The 14,851-nt window shown below is 41.4% G+C and overlaps 1 protein-coding gene across 3 annotated transcripts in view; it reads left to right on the top strand.

Annotated features, from left to right (window-relative positions):
• CCDC68 (coiled-coil domain containing 68) overlaps positions 1-14,851 on the top strand; it is a 58,521-nt gene that overhangs the window by 35,803 nt on the left and 7,867 nt on the right. For 2 of the 3 annotated variants that reach the window (XM_069569232.1, XM_069569233.1), the window contains 3 exons: positions 254-336; positions 10,821-10,926; positions 12,208-12,291. In XM_069569232.1, coding sequence (XP_069425333.1) covers positions 254-336; positions 10,821-10,926; positions 12,208-12,291 — 273 coding nt within the window. The remainder of the gene's footprint in view (positions 1-253; positions 337-10,820; positions 10,927-12,207; positions 12,292-14,851) is intronic. The other variant, XM_069569234.1, reaches the window with a different exon arrangement.

Here is a 14,851-nt window from a genome sequence, read left to right as displayed (position 1 = left end):
AGTCCATGGGGTCGCAAAGAGTTGGACACAACTGAGTGACTGAACTGTGCTGAGCTGAAACCATGCAGGAGAATGCCTGTCTGGGCCACTGGGATGGACTGTAACAGCTCCCTATGAAATTAACTCGAGCTCAAAACGTATTTCTGGTATTACAAGAAGCATCTTTAGTGAACAGTTTGCAAGAATGCCTTGCGAAACACACCCACACACCGAGGACAAGAAATAAGCAAAATTTGTCCTTATTTTCTCCTAGGAAAAGAGAACACTGCTAGAAAAAAAACTGTCTTTGGAAAACAAGCTTCTGCATCTCAAATCCAACGCTACAAATGCTAAAAGGTTTGCAAATCTACCTCCAAAGTAAAAGCAGTTCCTGGTGTATTTGCCCTCCTCTGGTCCACTGAGCAGAGGATAGAAGGCTTCTATCCCGCAAGAGAAAGGAAGCCTGAAAGTGCGTGAGGAAGGGAGATTTCTTTGTATTAACTGCCATGTGTCTCTTCCTTTCTAGCTACCGAGGGATCAGGAAGGAAGCAAAGGTCACTGGGGGTACAGGGAGATGGCTGTGTGTGTGGGAAGGGAGCAGTAAACCCTTTTGAAGAGTAAATGAGCCTGTCCCCTCCCCTGGTGCTGAACAAGGTGCTGATGAGGTCTCTGTTCACCCGATGCTTCTGATTTGGTTTATGGATCTCTGCTTCAGCTGGCATTAAATTAGCTAGCCCACAAGTGGAATTATAAGACGGTTTTGTCGTGCTCCCAACTTTGTAGATAATGAAGGAAATACTGTGAAAAGCATCCTTAGTTCTTGGGACTTACTTACAAATACTCATTTGGTGTGCTGGTCCTTGGTGTGCTAGGGGTGGGGGTGGATTTATGAGTTTATGGATATCAAATGGCTTGACTGCTCGGCTGCAATTTGAAAAATTTTCTGAAATATGATAGAATAAGTGGTATTATATGAAATTTCCTGAACTTTTTCTTTTCCTTTCCTGTCTTTTCTTTTAATTCTAAGCCTTCCACAATCATCATATATTCTGATATAACATTCAAAGTTCAATCTGTTTCAAGATCTTAGTTCATCCATCCAGAACTATTGCTCTGGGCACTATTATAACCTCAAAATGTGCACACTCTTATTCTCATTTAATAACTTATACTCAAACATCAGTTTCTCTTGGTCCTTTGATTTTTTCCTATTCCCTTTTGTTTCCCTGCTATCTCTTTCTCTTCATTGGCCCACAGAAGCCAAAGTCTAGAACTGGACTGACCCTGACAATTTCGGACTGGCCCTGTACCTACATGTTTGAAACACACAGGGATACTGCTAATATTAATTTCCCTGAATGCCTGTGAACAGGCATACAGCCCCAGAAGGTGTATTTCTAACTTTTGTAGCACTGCACATCTCTAATTTATAGGTAGGTCTTCCCCAGGCAGTGCAGTGATAAAAACTCTGCCTGCCAGTGCAGAAGGTGCAAGAGATACGGGTTCAGTCCCTGGGTTGGGAAGATCCCCTAGAATAGGAGATGGCAACTCACTCCAGTATCTTGCCTGGGAAATCCCTTGGACAGAGGAGCCTGGCGGGCTACAGTCCATGGGGTTGCAGAGAGGCAGACATGCCTGAGCACAACACAGCAACCTACACACATCTCTGTAGATAAGGAAGAAAATACTATGGAAAATATCCATAAACCTTTGAAATTACTTGTATTTACTCATAATTTAACTCTAAGTAAATTTTTGGCTTACCTCTCTTTTTTTCCAAAGAGAGCTTTTCCATGCTGTAAAACTACAGTTGGTGCAATGTGCCTTCCATGAAAAGTATAGACAATTTGTTTGATTTTTTCCCTTTAAAAATAGTTTTGTTTTGTTTTGTTTTTCTGGATAGTAGGTTTTGTCAGTGTTTGAGCCAAAAATGTAACCATTTTAGAAACCAAACTGATCTGTTCTTTCAGTTCTGTTATATATGAGCTGTCATGATGAAGAACTCTCAAAAAGCTCTTGACGTTTTAAAAATATCTTGAGGGAAATGGATGTTTTGTGTTTCCAGAAAGGTATTTGAATGTCCTGGCTTGTGCAGTTTTCATAAATGGTAGGTATCACAAATATTTGTTTTACTCGTTACTTCGAGCTGTGTGTGGAGGCATTCACTTTGCTAAGTGACAAGAAAATGAAATCAGTATGAGTCAGATTCTTTTGGTTAAAGCAACAGAGACTTGGTTAAGCTAGCATAAAGGATTTCTGTTCAAGATTAAGACTGGATAGATATGGCTGTAAAGAAGATGTACTCATGGGAAGATAGGAGGACCACACTTAACGTGATTTGAAAAATCAGGTTATTTTGTTGACCCTGCTTAGCAAGGTGCTATTTATGCAGCTTCACTCTTTTGTTGTTCTTTGTTCTTCCGGGATAATTCGTTACCTTTTCCCACCATCTCTTCCTTTCAAATTCCAGAGAAAAGATTCTGATTGGCCTAATACTACTTCCTGTTTTGGTCAGATCGAACACACTGAACAACACCTACATGGACATCCAACCAGTGGTCTGTGGCAGGTGCCCCCTCCCAATCTTGTGGGTGATCTCCGCTTATTCAAGGCCTGTTTCCCTATGGGGCAGGAAGCCGCTGTGGGTGGATTTGGTGATTTAATCAAATCACCAAATTTGATTTGGTGGCTTGGGTGATTTAATTATCACTGGGTGGGTGGGTGATTAATAACTGTCTTAAACATAGATAGTTTAGATAGGTGCCATGACTTTCTTGAATTGCAGTGAGCTTCATTCTATCATTTTGATAAAGAGATAAAAGACATAATATATTGTAACTTGGCATTTCTAATGTTAGAAAGCATCTCAGAGGATGATAACTTTTAAGCTTTTATAATTCAGAAGAAAAAGCTTTTTATTTTTAGAAAAAGAAAGAAGTCATGTCTGACTCTCTGCAACCCCATGGATTGCTGCACACCAGGCTTCCCTGTCCTTCACTACCTCCCGGAGTTTGCTCAGATTCATGTGCATCGAGCTAGTGATGCCATCCAACTATCTCATCTTCTGTTGCCCCCTTCTCCTCCTGCCTTCAATCTTTCCAACATCAGGGTCTTTTCCAATGAATCAGTTCTTCACATCAGGTGGCCAAAGTACTGAAGCTTCAGGTGCAGTATCAGTCCTTCCAATGAATATTCAGGACTGATTTCCTTTAGGATTGACTGATTTGATCTCCTTGGTCCAAGGGACTCTCAAGAGTCTTCTCCAGCAGTGCAATTCAAAAGCATCAATTCTTTGGCGCTCAGACTTATGTGGATATGTATATATCATTAAATTAAGCTAATCCTCACAATTACTTTTAACAAGAGGTAAAAGATTTGGCAGAAGCATCTGAAAAACAAGGTTGACCCCATATTTCTACTACTGTCAGTACTCACTGACACGTGGGTGTGCCTTTCAGTTTTTAGAGTAGCCTCAGTCACTTATTTAATCTTTCCATTTTCCTTCCAGAAATAAACAGAGCTTCCAATTGGTTGCTTGATGTGTCAAGATTACTCTGCCTTCCAGAACTTGTAGGGCTGGGATTTAGGCTCTGGTATTGCCATAGCAAACCCTGTGGCTCCTTCTTCCATAGAGAAGAACTGACTTTCTCAGGAATCTCCAGAGACCTTCTCTCAGACTGGTTTCCTGGGTCCTCTGTGTGGCTGTAAGCAGAAGGCAGTTTTCCAGCTTCTCTCTCTGCCCTGTGACATCTCAGACAAGCACACAGGCCCATTTTAGAGGTATCCTTCAGGGAAATATGTTTGGAGTTTGTAAAGATAAAGAGTGTGTTGGCTTCTCCGTATCTACAGAAGCTGCTCAGGGACAGCACGTTTGTTAGAGGAGGAAACAGGGTATCTTGAAGATGTGGTTACATTTTTTTTAAGCGAATTTATTTACTTGGGTCTTGGTGGCAGCACCCAGAATCTTCGTTGCATCATGCCAGACCTTTCACTGGAGCGCACAGGCTTGGTTAGACACATGTGGGATGTTAGTTTCCAGACCAGAGATTGAACACGCATCCCATGCCTTGCAAGGCAGAGTCTTAAACGCTGGATCATCAGGGAAGTCCCGTGGTTGAGTGTTAAAGCATACTTTTGTTTCTAACAGTAGTTTTGAGGGTTCTTTTAAGCCTCCCCACCCCGCTTAGTGCCATCACGGAAAATGACAACCGGGAAGATTTTGACCAGCAATAGAAATTCCTGAGTTTGGTTGAAATGTGAGCAGAGCTATACCCACATCTTAGCTCATTCTTTCGCCGTGATCTGACCTGGGAAAGGTAAGGACCTGGCCTCTCCTGTTCTTCCAGTTGTGATCTTCTCTTCTATTGAGGATTCTCATTTCGTGATGGCCTCCATAAAGGTCCAAAGAAACATCAGATCTTAAACAGCAGGAAACCTGAGTCCCTGTAGATTCTAGTGTGATTCTTTCACAGTTTCAGAGAAGCTCCAGGATGCCACTGATCTCACCATCTTCTCTCTCCAGTGGGAACTCCATGTTGGATTATTCATGTTCCCAGTGTTTGCATATGTGACAGGTGCCCAGAAGCAGCAGCATCTTGATATATGCAACGTAATTTGAGTTGCCACTTTCCCTGCATTCTGCTTGTATCTCAGCACCCAGCTCTTTATATGTCCTCTGGAATTTTCATTCCTCTAAATATCATAATGGATTAATCCCTGGTAATAAATGTTCTTTCAGTTCAGTTGCTCAGTCATGTCCAACTCTTTGTGACCCCCATGGACTGTAGCATGTCAGGCTTCCTCATCCATCACCATTTCCTGGAGTTTGCCCAAACTCATCTCCATTGAGTCAGTAATGCCATCCAACCATCTCATCCTCTGACCCTTCTCCTCCCGCCTTTAATCTTTCCCATCATCAGGGTCTTTTCCATTGAATCAGTTCTTTGCATCAGGTGGACAAAGTATTGGAGTTTCAGCTTCAGCATCTGTCCTTCCAGTGAATATTCAGGACTGATTTCCTTCAGACTAGACTGGTTGGATCTCCTTGCAGTCCAAGGGACTCTTAAGAATCTTTTCCAACATCACAGTTCAAAAGCATCAATTCTTCGGCACTCAGCTTTCTTTATAGTCCAACTCTCACATCCATACATGACCACTGGAAAAACCATCGCTTTGACTAGACGGACCTTTACATGCTATACAAGGATTTAAAAGTGTTATATTCTGAGCCTGTGTAAATGTGGCCACTATCATGCTCTTCATACTCTTTGTAATTATATATTTATGTCCCCTGAATTCTAAGAAATGTAAGACTGTGTACAAAAACTACATAACATAACAATCCTTTAACTGGAAGTAAATTAGATGAGGAAATCAAGGAGATAGAAGAGCAGGAGATAATGGGGTTAGTCCACAAAATGTGTACCATGAAGTGCTATACACCTCCTTACAAAGTTTAAACTTTTTAGCAGCCAACCCCATGAGGAAACTGTGATTAGTTTTGTGATTCACCATGTCCATGTGACTAAAACCAACCAGTTCTTTGGGAGAAGTCTCTTTTCAAACAAATATGCCTATAAGAGAAGAGAGAACGACTTCTAGGATTAGCTCATAGAAAGCACCATGAACAATGTGTTCAACTGAATCCTTACAGTAAACACAGATGCTGTACCTCACAAAATGCTTTTAAAACAGATAGCATGATGGCAGAGAATAATTCGATCAAAGCCATACTCACAGGGAGAAGTCTATGAGAAGGTTCAATAATGCTACCTAGGATGGTGGAAGTTAACTCCTGAATAGATTTAAAGTATTCTGACAATTGGATGGAGAGACCGTCCTCCATAAACTCAATTTCCTTTGACCAAATCTTTGGCAGACATCGGCTGACAGGGAGACTGAGGGTTTGCTTCTCGCCTGGTGCTTATTGTACAGTCATCCCATGTTACGAAAGACAAAACTGTGTGTTTTCACGTTTCTGCAAGTTAAAGAGAGGGTTAACTTCCTTTCTTGCACAGTAAGGAATCTATCATGAAGAAGACCAGAAATGGCGCTTTGCTCACCCTCTCTCCATGGTACATTGAGGGAGCGTCCTCAGTTCCCTTCTTCATCAGGATAGAGCCAAGATTTTCCTCTCCTTTAATTGGGGCTTTTAGTCTGCTGCCATTGCCATTCCCAGGCTGTGGACTTTCTCAGCTCCAAGTCTGGGATCTTCAAAGAGAAAGCCTTGGGAACTCATCCTCACGTTGTTCCCTGGATCCCAGGGTCCCGCACCGGTCTTCCCTTTTCTCTCCATCTTTCTTACATACACACGTGCTCAGTTGTGTCCAGCTGTATGCAACTCCATGGACTGTAGCCCGCCAGGCTGCTCTGCCCATGGGATTGTCCCAGCAAGAATGCTGGAGTGGGTTGTCATTTCCTCCTCCAGGGGATCTTCCTGACCCAGGAATTGAACGTGTGTCTTCAGTATTAACAGCTTTATTTTGTTTAATTCCAGGCGAAGACCAAGGAGCATGATACTCTGATTAAGCTGTACAAGTTTATGTAGATACATAGAAAGTTTCCACTAGGTTTTTTGTTTTATTTTATTTTTTTCAGAAACTATGTTTATTAAAGCACCGTTGGAGAAGGAGGAGGCAGGATCTGGAAAGGGATAGGAGCCTGAGGAGTAAGAGGCCAGCCTGCAGGATGCCCATTCCTTTTTTTTTTTCTCTTTTTTTTAATTTCAGTTAAAATTTTTTTTTAATTTTACTTTACAATATTGTATTGGTTTTGCCATACATCAATAGGAATCTTCCACGGGTGTACACGTGTTCCCAATCCTGAACTCCCCTCCTACCTCCCTCCCCATACCATCCCTCTGGGTCATCCCAGTGCACCAGCCCCAAGCATTCTGCATCCTGCTGGCAGATTCTTTACCACTGAGCCACCTGGGAAGCCCTATCTTTCTTCTTGCTTTTGTTTATATATAATGTTCAGGTTTGGGATTGTACTTACTGGGAAGAATGGGGGAAAACCATATCTTTTGAATCTTCCTGGAAGTTTTTCAATAATTTCAATACTGAGTTTGTATTTATATTGAGTCATTGGGAGGCAGCATAAATCCTGGATACAGACATTTGTCCTCCTTTCCTAGGCCTGGTCTATGTTAGATTTCTTCTTGATATTTTGCTTTAGTACATCTTAATATTAAGACTGAGTGCTTCAACTGAAAGATAAATAACAGTGATTAAAGGGAGCTCAAATGGTGGCTTATTTAGTATATTCTCACATTTAAAGACCTTAAATGGATGACTGGGTTTTATATTTATTGAAGAAGCTTAAGGGAGATTTTTTTTGCAACGTCCTTTAATCACTGTTCTAGTGTATGATGCAGATAATTCTGAAAGCCCTACGGTTTCAAGAGTGCTTCCAGAAACACTTTTCTTCCATCTTAAGACCTATTTTTGATTTTTATTTATCTATGATGAGCTTAATAGTAATATTCCTGTGAAATACACAGGGAAAGTTCCTGAGTTTTAAATTTTGGGGAGCATATCTACCTACCCCCATCCTTCTAAACACTTTTCGCATTTGGTCTTCAAGTTCTGGGTCATCATAAGATAAAATCAGACCATTTTGAATACTTACCTTTACTAATACACAGTATTTTCACATTTTACGAATTTTTAAAGCCAGCCTGGCTGTGCAAAGCATCCAAGTTCTTTCTCGTTGTCCCCCAGGAAAGTCCTGAGTCTGACTGCTCTTTCCCTCTTTTCTTTTCTCTTTTTCCCTCTTCTCTCTGGAGCAGTTTAGCACCAGCTATTGGCCAGATTTCTGTTTGCCTTCTGTGCCTCTTTGATCCATAAATCCACACCTCATCCTTTTTGTGAAGTGCTTCAAGTCACTTCCTAATTTTTCTGCTGAGTTCCCGTGCCCTTGATTTATGGATGCTCTTTATATATTCTGGATACAGTGCCTTCATTAGTCATTTACGTTACTGAGATTCTGAGGCTATCTGATTAGCTTTCATTTGATGATCAGTGGTTTTAAGTTTTTGTCTAGTCAAACTTATTAGTCTTTTCCTTTGCAGTTAATACTGTTCTGAGTCCTGTTGGGTTGGCCAAAAAGTTCATATGAAAAAACCCAAATGAACTTTTTTGCCAATCCAGGATTTTAACAATCTTTCTCTATTCCAAATTCATTAAAATACTCTTCTATATTATCTTCTTAAATTTTTGCGGTCCCCAGTTTTATCTTACATAGAATTTTTTTTTTTGATGAAGTGTTCAGTTCAGTCACTCAGTCATGTCCGACTCTTTGCAACCCCATGACCTGCAGCACACCAGGCCTCCCTGTCTATCACCAACTCTCAGAGTTTACCCAAACTCATGTCCATTGAGTTGGTGATGCCATCCAACCATCTCGTCCTCTGTCGTCCTCTTCTCCTGCCTTCAATCTTTCCCAACATCAGGGTCTTTTCCAATGAGTCAGCTCTTCGCATCAGGTGGCCTAAATATTGGAGTTTCAGCTTCAACATCAGTCCTTCCAGTGAACACCCAGGAATGATTTCCTTTAGGATGGACTGGTTGGATCTCCTTGCAGTCCAAGGGACTCTCAAGAGTCTTCTCCAACACCAAAGTTCAAAAGCATCAATTCTTTGGCCCTCAGCTTTCTTTATAGTCCAACTCTCACATCCATACATGACCACTGGAAAAATCATAGCCTTGACTAGACAGACCTTTGTTGACAAAGTAATGTCTCTGCTTTTGAATATGCTGTCTAGGTTGGTCATAACTTTCCTTCCAAGGAGTAAGCGTCTTTTAATTTCATGGCTGCAATCACCATCTGCAGTGATTTTGGATCCCCCCAAAATAAAGTCAGGCACTGTTTCCACTGTTTCCCCATCTATTTGCCATGAAGTGATGGGACCAGATGCCATGATCTTCGTTTTCTGAATGTTGAGCTTTAAGCCAACTTTTTCACTCTCCTCTTTCACTTTCATCAAGAGGCTCTTTAGTTCTTCTTCACTTTCTGATGAGGTGAGGTTAGGATTAATCTTTTTCTTTTTTTCCTGTGAGTATCCAGTTATCATATCATTTATTGAAAATACCATCTTTTTAAAATAATATTCTGTAACATCATCTTTGATATAATTTGTCTGTTGGTCTATCTCTGCTGTATATACGTAAATGTAAAATAAGAGTGGTGTGGTTATAGCATAATTAGTTTTATCAGTCTTCTGTAGATGAACATTTAGATTGTTTCCATTTTTAAAGTTGTGGACAATAATAAACTATATTTTATGTGTATTTTATGACATATATATAGTATGTAATTGTACAGAACTTTTAGTAGAAATTATTTCATTCCTTAGGATAAATAATGATGGCTATCTTTATACATCATTTGTACTTGTGCAAACATTACTATAGTTTTTTCTATAGCAATTTTTTCTACAGTAAAACAAACTCTTTTTAAAACTCTCTTAAACAAGACTGAACAAGGGGAAAATTAAGATTGTCTTAAATATTGCAAGTTGCATGAAAGCTACTTGGTTTTAAGCAACTTTATTATATATTAAACATTATTGGGTGAACCATAGTTTTTAGTACTATCCTACTCAGAGCACTCAAAGGCTGGCTCAGGGACCATCAAAATCATTGGAACACCTAGAGCGTGTTGGAACTGCAGCACTCTCAGACCCTACTCCAGCTTGTTGGGTCAAAGTATGCATCTAGTAAGATTCTTGACAATTTAATAAGATCTTCCAATACATACTAAGTTTGAGAAGCAATGTTTTAGCACAGGATGTAAAACAATGGAAACTCTTTTTTAAAAATAAGAACAAGTTCTGTAGTGTCACATGAATTTCCATGACCTTTGTGATATTTGCAGACTATAAAAAGTCAGAATTGTGATTGCCTAGGATCTTGGCTACTAATTGTAAAGCCATAATACGCTAAAATAAAATAGTACTTTGTAAAAACTCATTTTCCAAAAGTACATTCACTTTACCTCTTAAAGTGTACCATGCAGTCTTGTAGTGCTGTAAAGGTAAGGATTATTATATCTGTTGTACTGAGGCTTAGAAAGATAGTGTGATTCCAAAGTCACAATGCTCCCAAGTCTGGTGGTCTTGCCACAAGGCGTTTTGCCTCAAACTCTCATAATAGTGAAAAGAAGAGAAATAGTCAAAGCTGTATAATCAATACCAGCTACCTAAATGGAGCTTTGGGAAAGGATGAATAATCTAAATTCAAACTTCACTCATCTTTCTTCACCAAGGTTGATATGCACTCAAAATATTAGCCAGAATTTAATTTTTTTTCTTGCCTTATTTACAGGTAGTTAAACTAACAAAAACAAGTAACTCCTCCTCCTCCCCTAAAAGGCAAACACAGGCAATTCACTACATATATTAAACCCTGTATCCCTGAAAACTGGTTTCTGATATATATGAAAATTCCTGGCCCTGTGTTCTAATCCTACTATCCCAGTAATTATCTGTCTGTTATGGCTGCTAGGCCTATGGGTGCTCTCACAGGTGAGACAGATCAGTTACATAAGTGCTTCATCTGGCTCAGTCCAACTTGACTCAGCTACCTGCTGGAAGGAGGGAAGTCACAGGTGGCCCCAGAGGAGCTTTTGACATGAACTGATCTTCACATTCAAGTTCATGTCTGAGCTAATCAGAGGCTGCTTCGTGGCTGTTTGTCTTCATGTGTCTTGTTTGGCGTAAGGCATCCTACAGGCACGTTGCCCAGTAGGAGAGTAGTGTAGGAGGAGAGCTAGGTGGCACAGCTGTAAAAATAGCGGTATAATGCATTAGCAAATCTTTCCTTTTTCCTTTGCATTTCTAGTTGCCAGGATCTTCAAAAGGAGATTTCCCTCCTCCAGGAGCAGATCTCACATCTGCAGTTTGTGATTCACTCCCAGCATCAGAACCTGCGCAGTGTCATCCAGGAGGTCAGGTTAATCAAGTGTGTTTCTCTGGCAGATGGTATGTTTACAGTGAGAAGACCAAATACACGCGCCTTGTCTGGACTCTGCAACTGAGATCCTTCTCCCCACTGACATTTCCTTTTTATTCCCATGAGACATGGCTCTCTTTTCAGTGTCCTCTTTTGTCCCTTTGCCCACACCTGTGATGTTCTCAGTGAACATATTTGGGAAATTATATTTACTCTTTAGAGGTTTCAGTGATTTTTTTTTTTTTTTACAGTGTTCTGAGCCAGGTAATGTACACTGTTCTTTAGAAGATTTTTTAGATTAAGAGATTCAGCCTTCTTAGGGAAGAAATGATCTGTTTTCATTATTTCATGAAAAACGGTTAATTTACATAGGGGGTAGCACAGGGATGTGTTCTGGCCCTTCTTCACTGGAAACATCTCAGCAAGTGAAAGAGGTCATTGTGATGGCAGGCAGATGGATGGTGAATTGCACAGTCAATTTATGTCAATATTTATATTGATCTGCTTTAGACTTAAAACCAGACCTTCATTTTTGTTTGCTATATGATATTTGTTTCTAAATGGAGTCCTTCCAAATAACGCAAATGACTTTCTAATACAATTGCAGCATTTGTACTTGGTTGGCTAGATCTCACCAAAAGGCCAGAGAGTTGAGTCGTGGCAATTTGAGAGCCAGGGAGGATGGAGGGGGCATCCTATTTTATAGATGGGAAGGCTGAGGTCCACAGTAGTTAAATGGCAGAAGTGGCCTTGGAATCCACATGCTTCCTCTCTCACGGCATCATCCTGGAATTCATCACCCCACCTCCCCATCATCCCCACGTTGCCTCTTAGCAGATGTTCTTCCAGAGCAAAGTGGGCTCACCTTACATGCGTCTGGTTGACCAGATCTCTGCTGCAGGGAGTCGCCCTGTGCCAGGCTGTGGCTTTCCGCCATGTCCACTGGCCTCTGCTTCTGCAGGAGGAAAGCATTATGGGACCGAGTCACAGACAAGGACCCGGGTTGCTTCCTACAGGATGCATCCTGCTGAGCTTGGCTTAAACGGGTTTTCTAAAGATTAAAATGTTTAATCGCACCAGCTGTGTGCTTTCTTGTCCCCAGGTGCCAATCTGTCCTGCTATTTTCTGTAGCCTGCTGAGTCTGCTAATGCTCGGGATTTAATTTTGTTTATTTGATAAACATTATTTGACCACAGAAACCGGCACAATTTTTAACTTAAGGAACTATTCTTCATTGTCTGGCAAGATTTTTTCATTTCTATTTCTCAATTCTTAGATAGAGGCCTTAAAAAATAACTTAAAAGAACAAGATAAGAGAATTGAAGATCTGCAAGAAAAAGTTAACATACTGGAAGCCCAGGTAAGGAGGGCCTCTATTGTATATTTCAGTGTGAAAGTGAGTGTGTGTATGTTCAGTGTATCTGTGAGTCTGTATATGACTGTGTCCTCTGTGTGTATGTGACATGCCTGTGTGTGAGTTCCTTGTGTGATGGTGTACCGGTGTGACACTATGTCCAAGTATGTCTGTATGTGAATGTGTGTGTCTGTGTGATTGTGTGTGACTGTGTGATTGTCTGTGTGACTGTGATTGTCTGTGTCTTTGTGTGAATGCAGGTGTCTGTGTCTGTCTATGAGTGTCTTTTTGTGAATGTGTGTTCATCTTCTATGCATAAGAATTAGAGCTTTGCTGGGGATGTACTCTTAATAATTATTTATTATCAATACTTTGGGCTTTCCTGGTGGCTCAGATGGTAAGGAATCTGCCTGCAATGCAGGAGACCCAGGTTCAATCCCTAGGTTGGGAAGATCCTCTGGAGAAGGAAATGGCAATCCACTTCAGTATTCTTGCCTGGAGAATCCCATGGACAGACGAGCCTGGCCAGCTACAGTCCCTGGGGTTGCAGAGTTGGACACGACTGAGTGATTGAACACACATCAATATTAAGTCATTGTTAAAGGTTCATTCAAATTTTCAGAAATCCTTTCTCTCTTGGGGAAATCAGTGGTACTATCTCTCCATGTAGACTTGAATTAGAAGCTTGGTCAAGTGCCCTCTTGTGTGAGATCAGCTCAGCCAGAGAGTCAGGTTTGCTGTCTTCTTCTTTCCCCACATCCTGAGATGTCTTCTCTCCTTCTCTTTCTTCATCCACATCCATCAGGGCATGCAAGCTTTGCCTCAGGGCTCACTGACTTCAAGAACCTAATAGAAATTTACTTATGTTTCAGTGTTTTAAAACTTATCATGAATCTATAATTGACTGTGATACACCGTGATTTTCTGCCCACTCATCCCGTCTTGGGCTGGCTTCCCTCGTGGCTCAGACGGTAAAGCGTCTGCCTGCAATGCGGGAGACCCGGGTCTGATCCCTGAGTCGGGAAGATCCCCTGGAGAAGGAAATGGCAACCCACTCCAGTATTCTAGCCCGGTAAATCCCATGGATGGAGGAGCCTGGTAGGCTACAGTCCATGGGATCGCAAAGAGTCGGACACGACTGAGCAACTTCACTGCGTCCCCTCTTGATGGGGAAGCCCTTTTTAGGCGTTCAGCTGCAGCCCTAGGCTGGTGGTGTTCCCCCGCTGCCCCCACTCGCAGGAAGCACAGAAAAGCCTCGTGGTCGTTGGAGCGCTTGAGGACGCCTGTGCCTCCCTCCCAGCTTCGCTTGGTGCGCAGTGTCACCCCTCCTGTCTCTGTTGAGTGACTCTTCACGGGCCGCCTGGGCCTACTCACCTTTTCTACTTCGTCCCTCGGTATTGTGGACCCTCTGTGTGTCATGCTGTGCTATTCTGTGAAAAACAGAGATGCTCTGCCTTCCGTGGAAACCTCCTTGTCTTTTGGAGCTGTGCTGCTCCCCCGGACAGGCCAGAGAGGAGCGCGGGGACCCGACTCCCAGCACACGCCTCACCATTCCTCACACCTTCACATCCTTTCTGCTTCCTCAAACAGAAGGAAAAAAGTCACCGTAACATAGAGAGGCCATAAATATTTTGCACCTTAAGTCTTGTAGCCATCTCCCTGTCTTGCCATTTCTGCCTTCCTAGAGGACCACTGTTGTCTTTATTCTAGAGGGTGAGCTCATGGAATCTTGGGTTTTCCTTAGATTCTCACCTAATCTAGGTTATCAGGGACTGCTTGCTTGAGGCTCATAGCTCTGTGGTGCTGAAAAATGTAGTGATTGTGGAATAGTTGGCTCAGATCGATGTCCACTCAAGCACCCGTAACTGCTTGTCGGTTTACATCCGGTGATGTGATTCAGGTCACATTAGAGCCTCTTCCTCCGAAGAAATGTCTCTGAAGGTATTTCCTCACAGCTTTTCTTACATAGTAAGCTTTGGCAAATGTTATCTATAAAATATTTTCTCTTAATCTATTTTAATAACTATTTTTCTCTTTTGACATAACTAACATACGTTCATTCATCCTGTACAAAGTAGGAAAGACAGATAAGCAAATATAACAAGAAATCACTCAAATATACTGCCCATGGGCAGTTATTCAGCACGGTTATGTATATCTCTATTTCTGTTGGAATTTTGTGCCTGTTACATACGTGTGTGCATATATTAAAGATACAGACTATATATGACACCATTTTATTGTAAACTTTTGTTTCATCAACTTTTTCCATGTTGTTAATTCTGTAATTAAGTCTGTAAATTCTCGTTGAGTGGGTACTGTGGTGTTGGCACTAAGTTTGGGAAAACAGTGTTAAACAAAATAGACGTGAGCCTTGCTCTCTGGAATGTACTATCTAGTGAAGGAGACAGATAGAAATACATTAACATGTAACTAACAGTATCATGGAAAGGTTCTGCAGGAAAAGGATAAGATGCTCTGGGCAATGACACCGGGGTGGAGGAGTATATGTGGACCATTTAGATTGGTGGGTAGGAAGACTCTCTCTAGAAAAATCAATTTCAGT

Source organism: Ovis canadensis, chromosome 23, assembly GCF_042477335.2.
Source record: "Ovis canadensis isolate MfBH-ARS-UI-01 breed Bighorn chromosome 23, ARS-UI_OviCan_v2, whole genome shotgun sequence".
Taxonomy (NCBI): Eukaryota; Metazoa; Chordata; class Mammalia; order Artiodactyla; family Bovidae; genus Ovis; species Ovis canadensis.
Note: the sequence above shows the minus strand (reverse complement) of the source record. Positions and strands in the feature narration are given on the sequence as shown.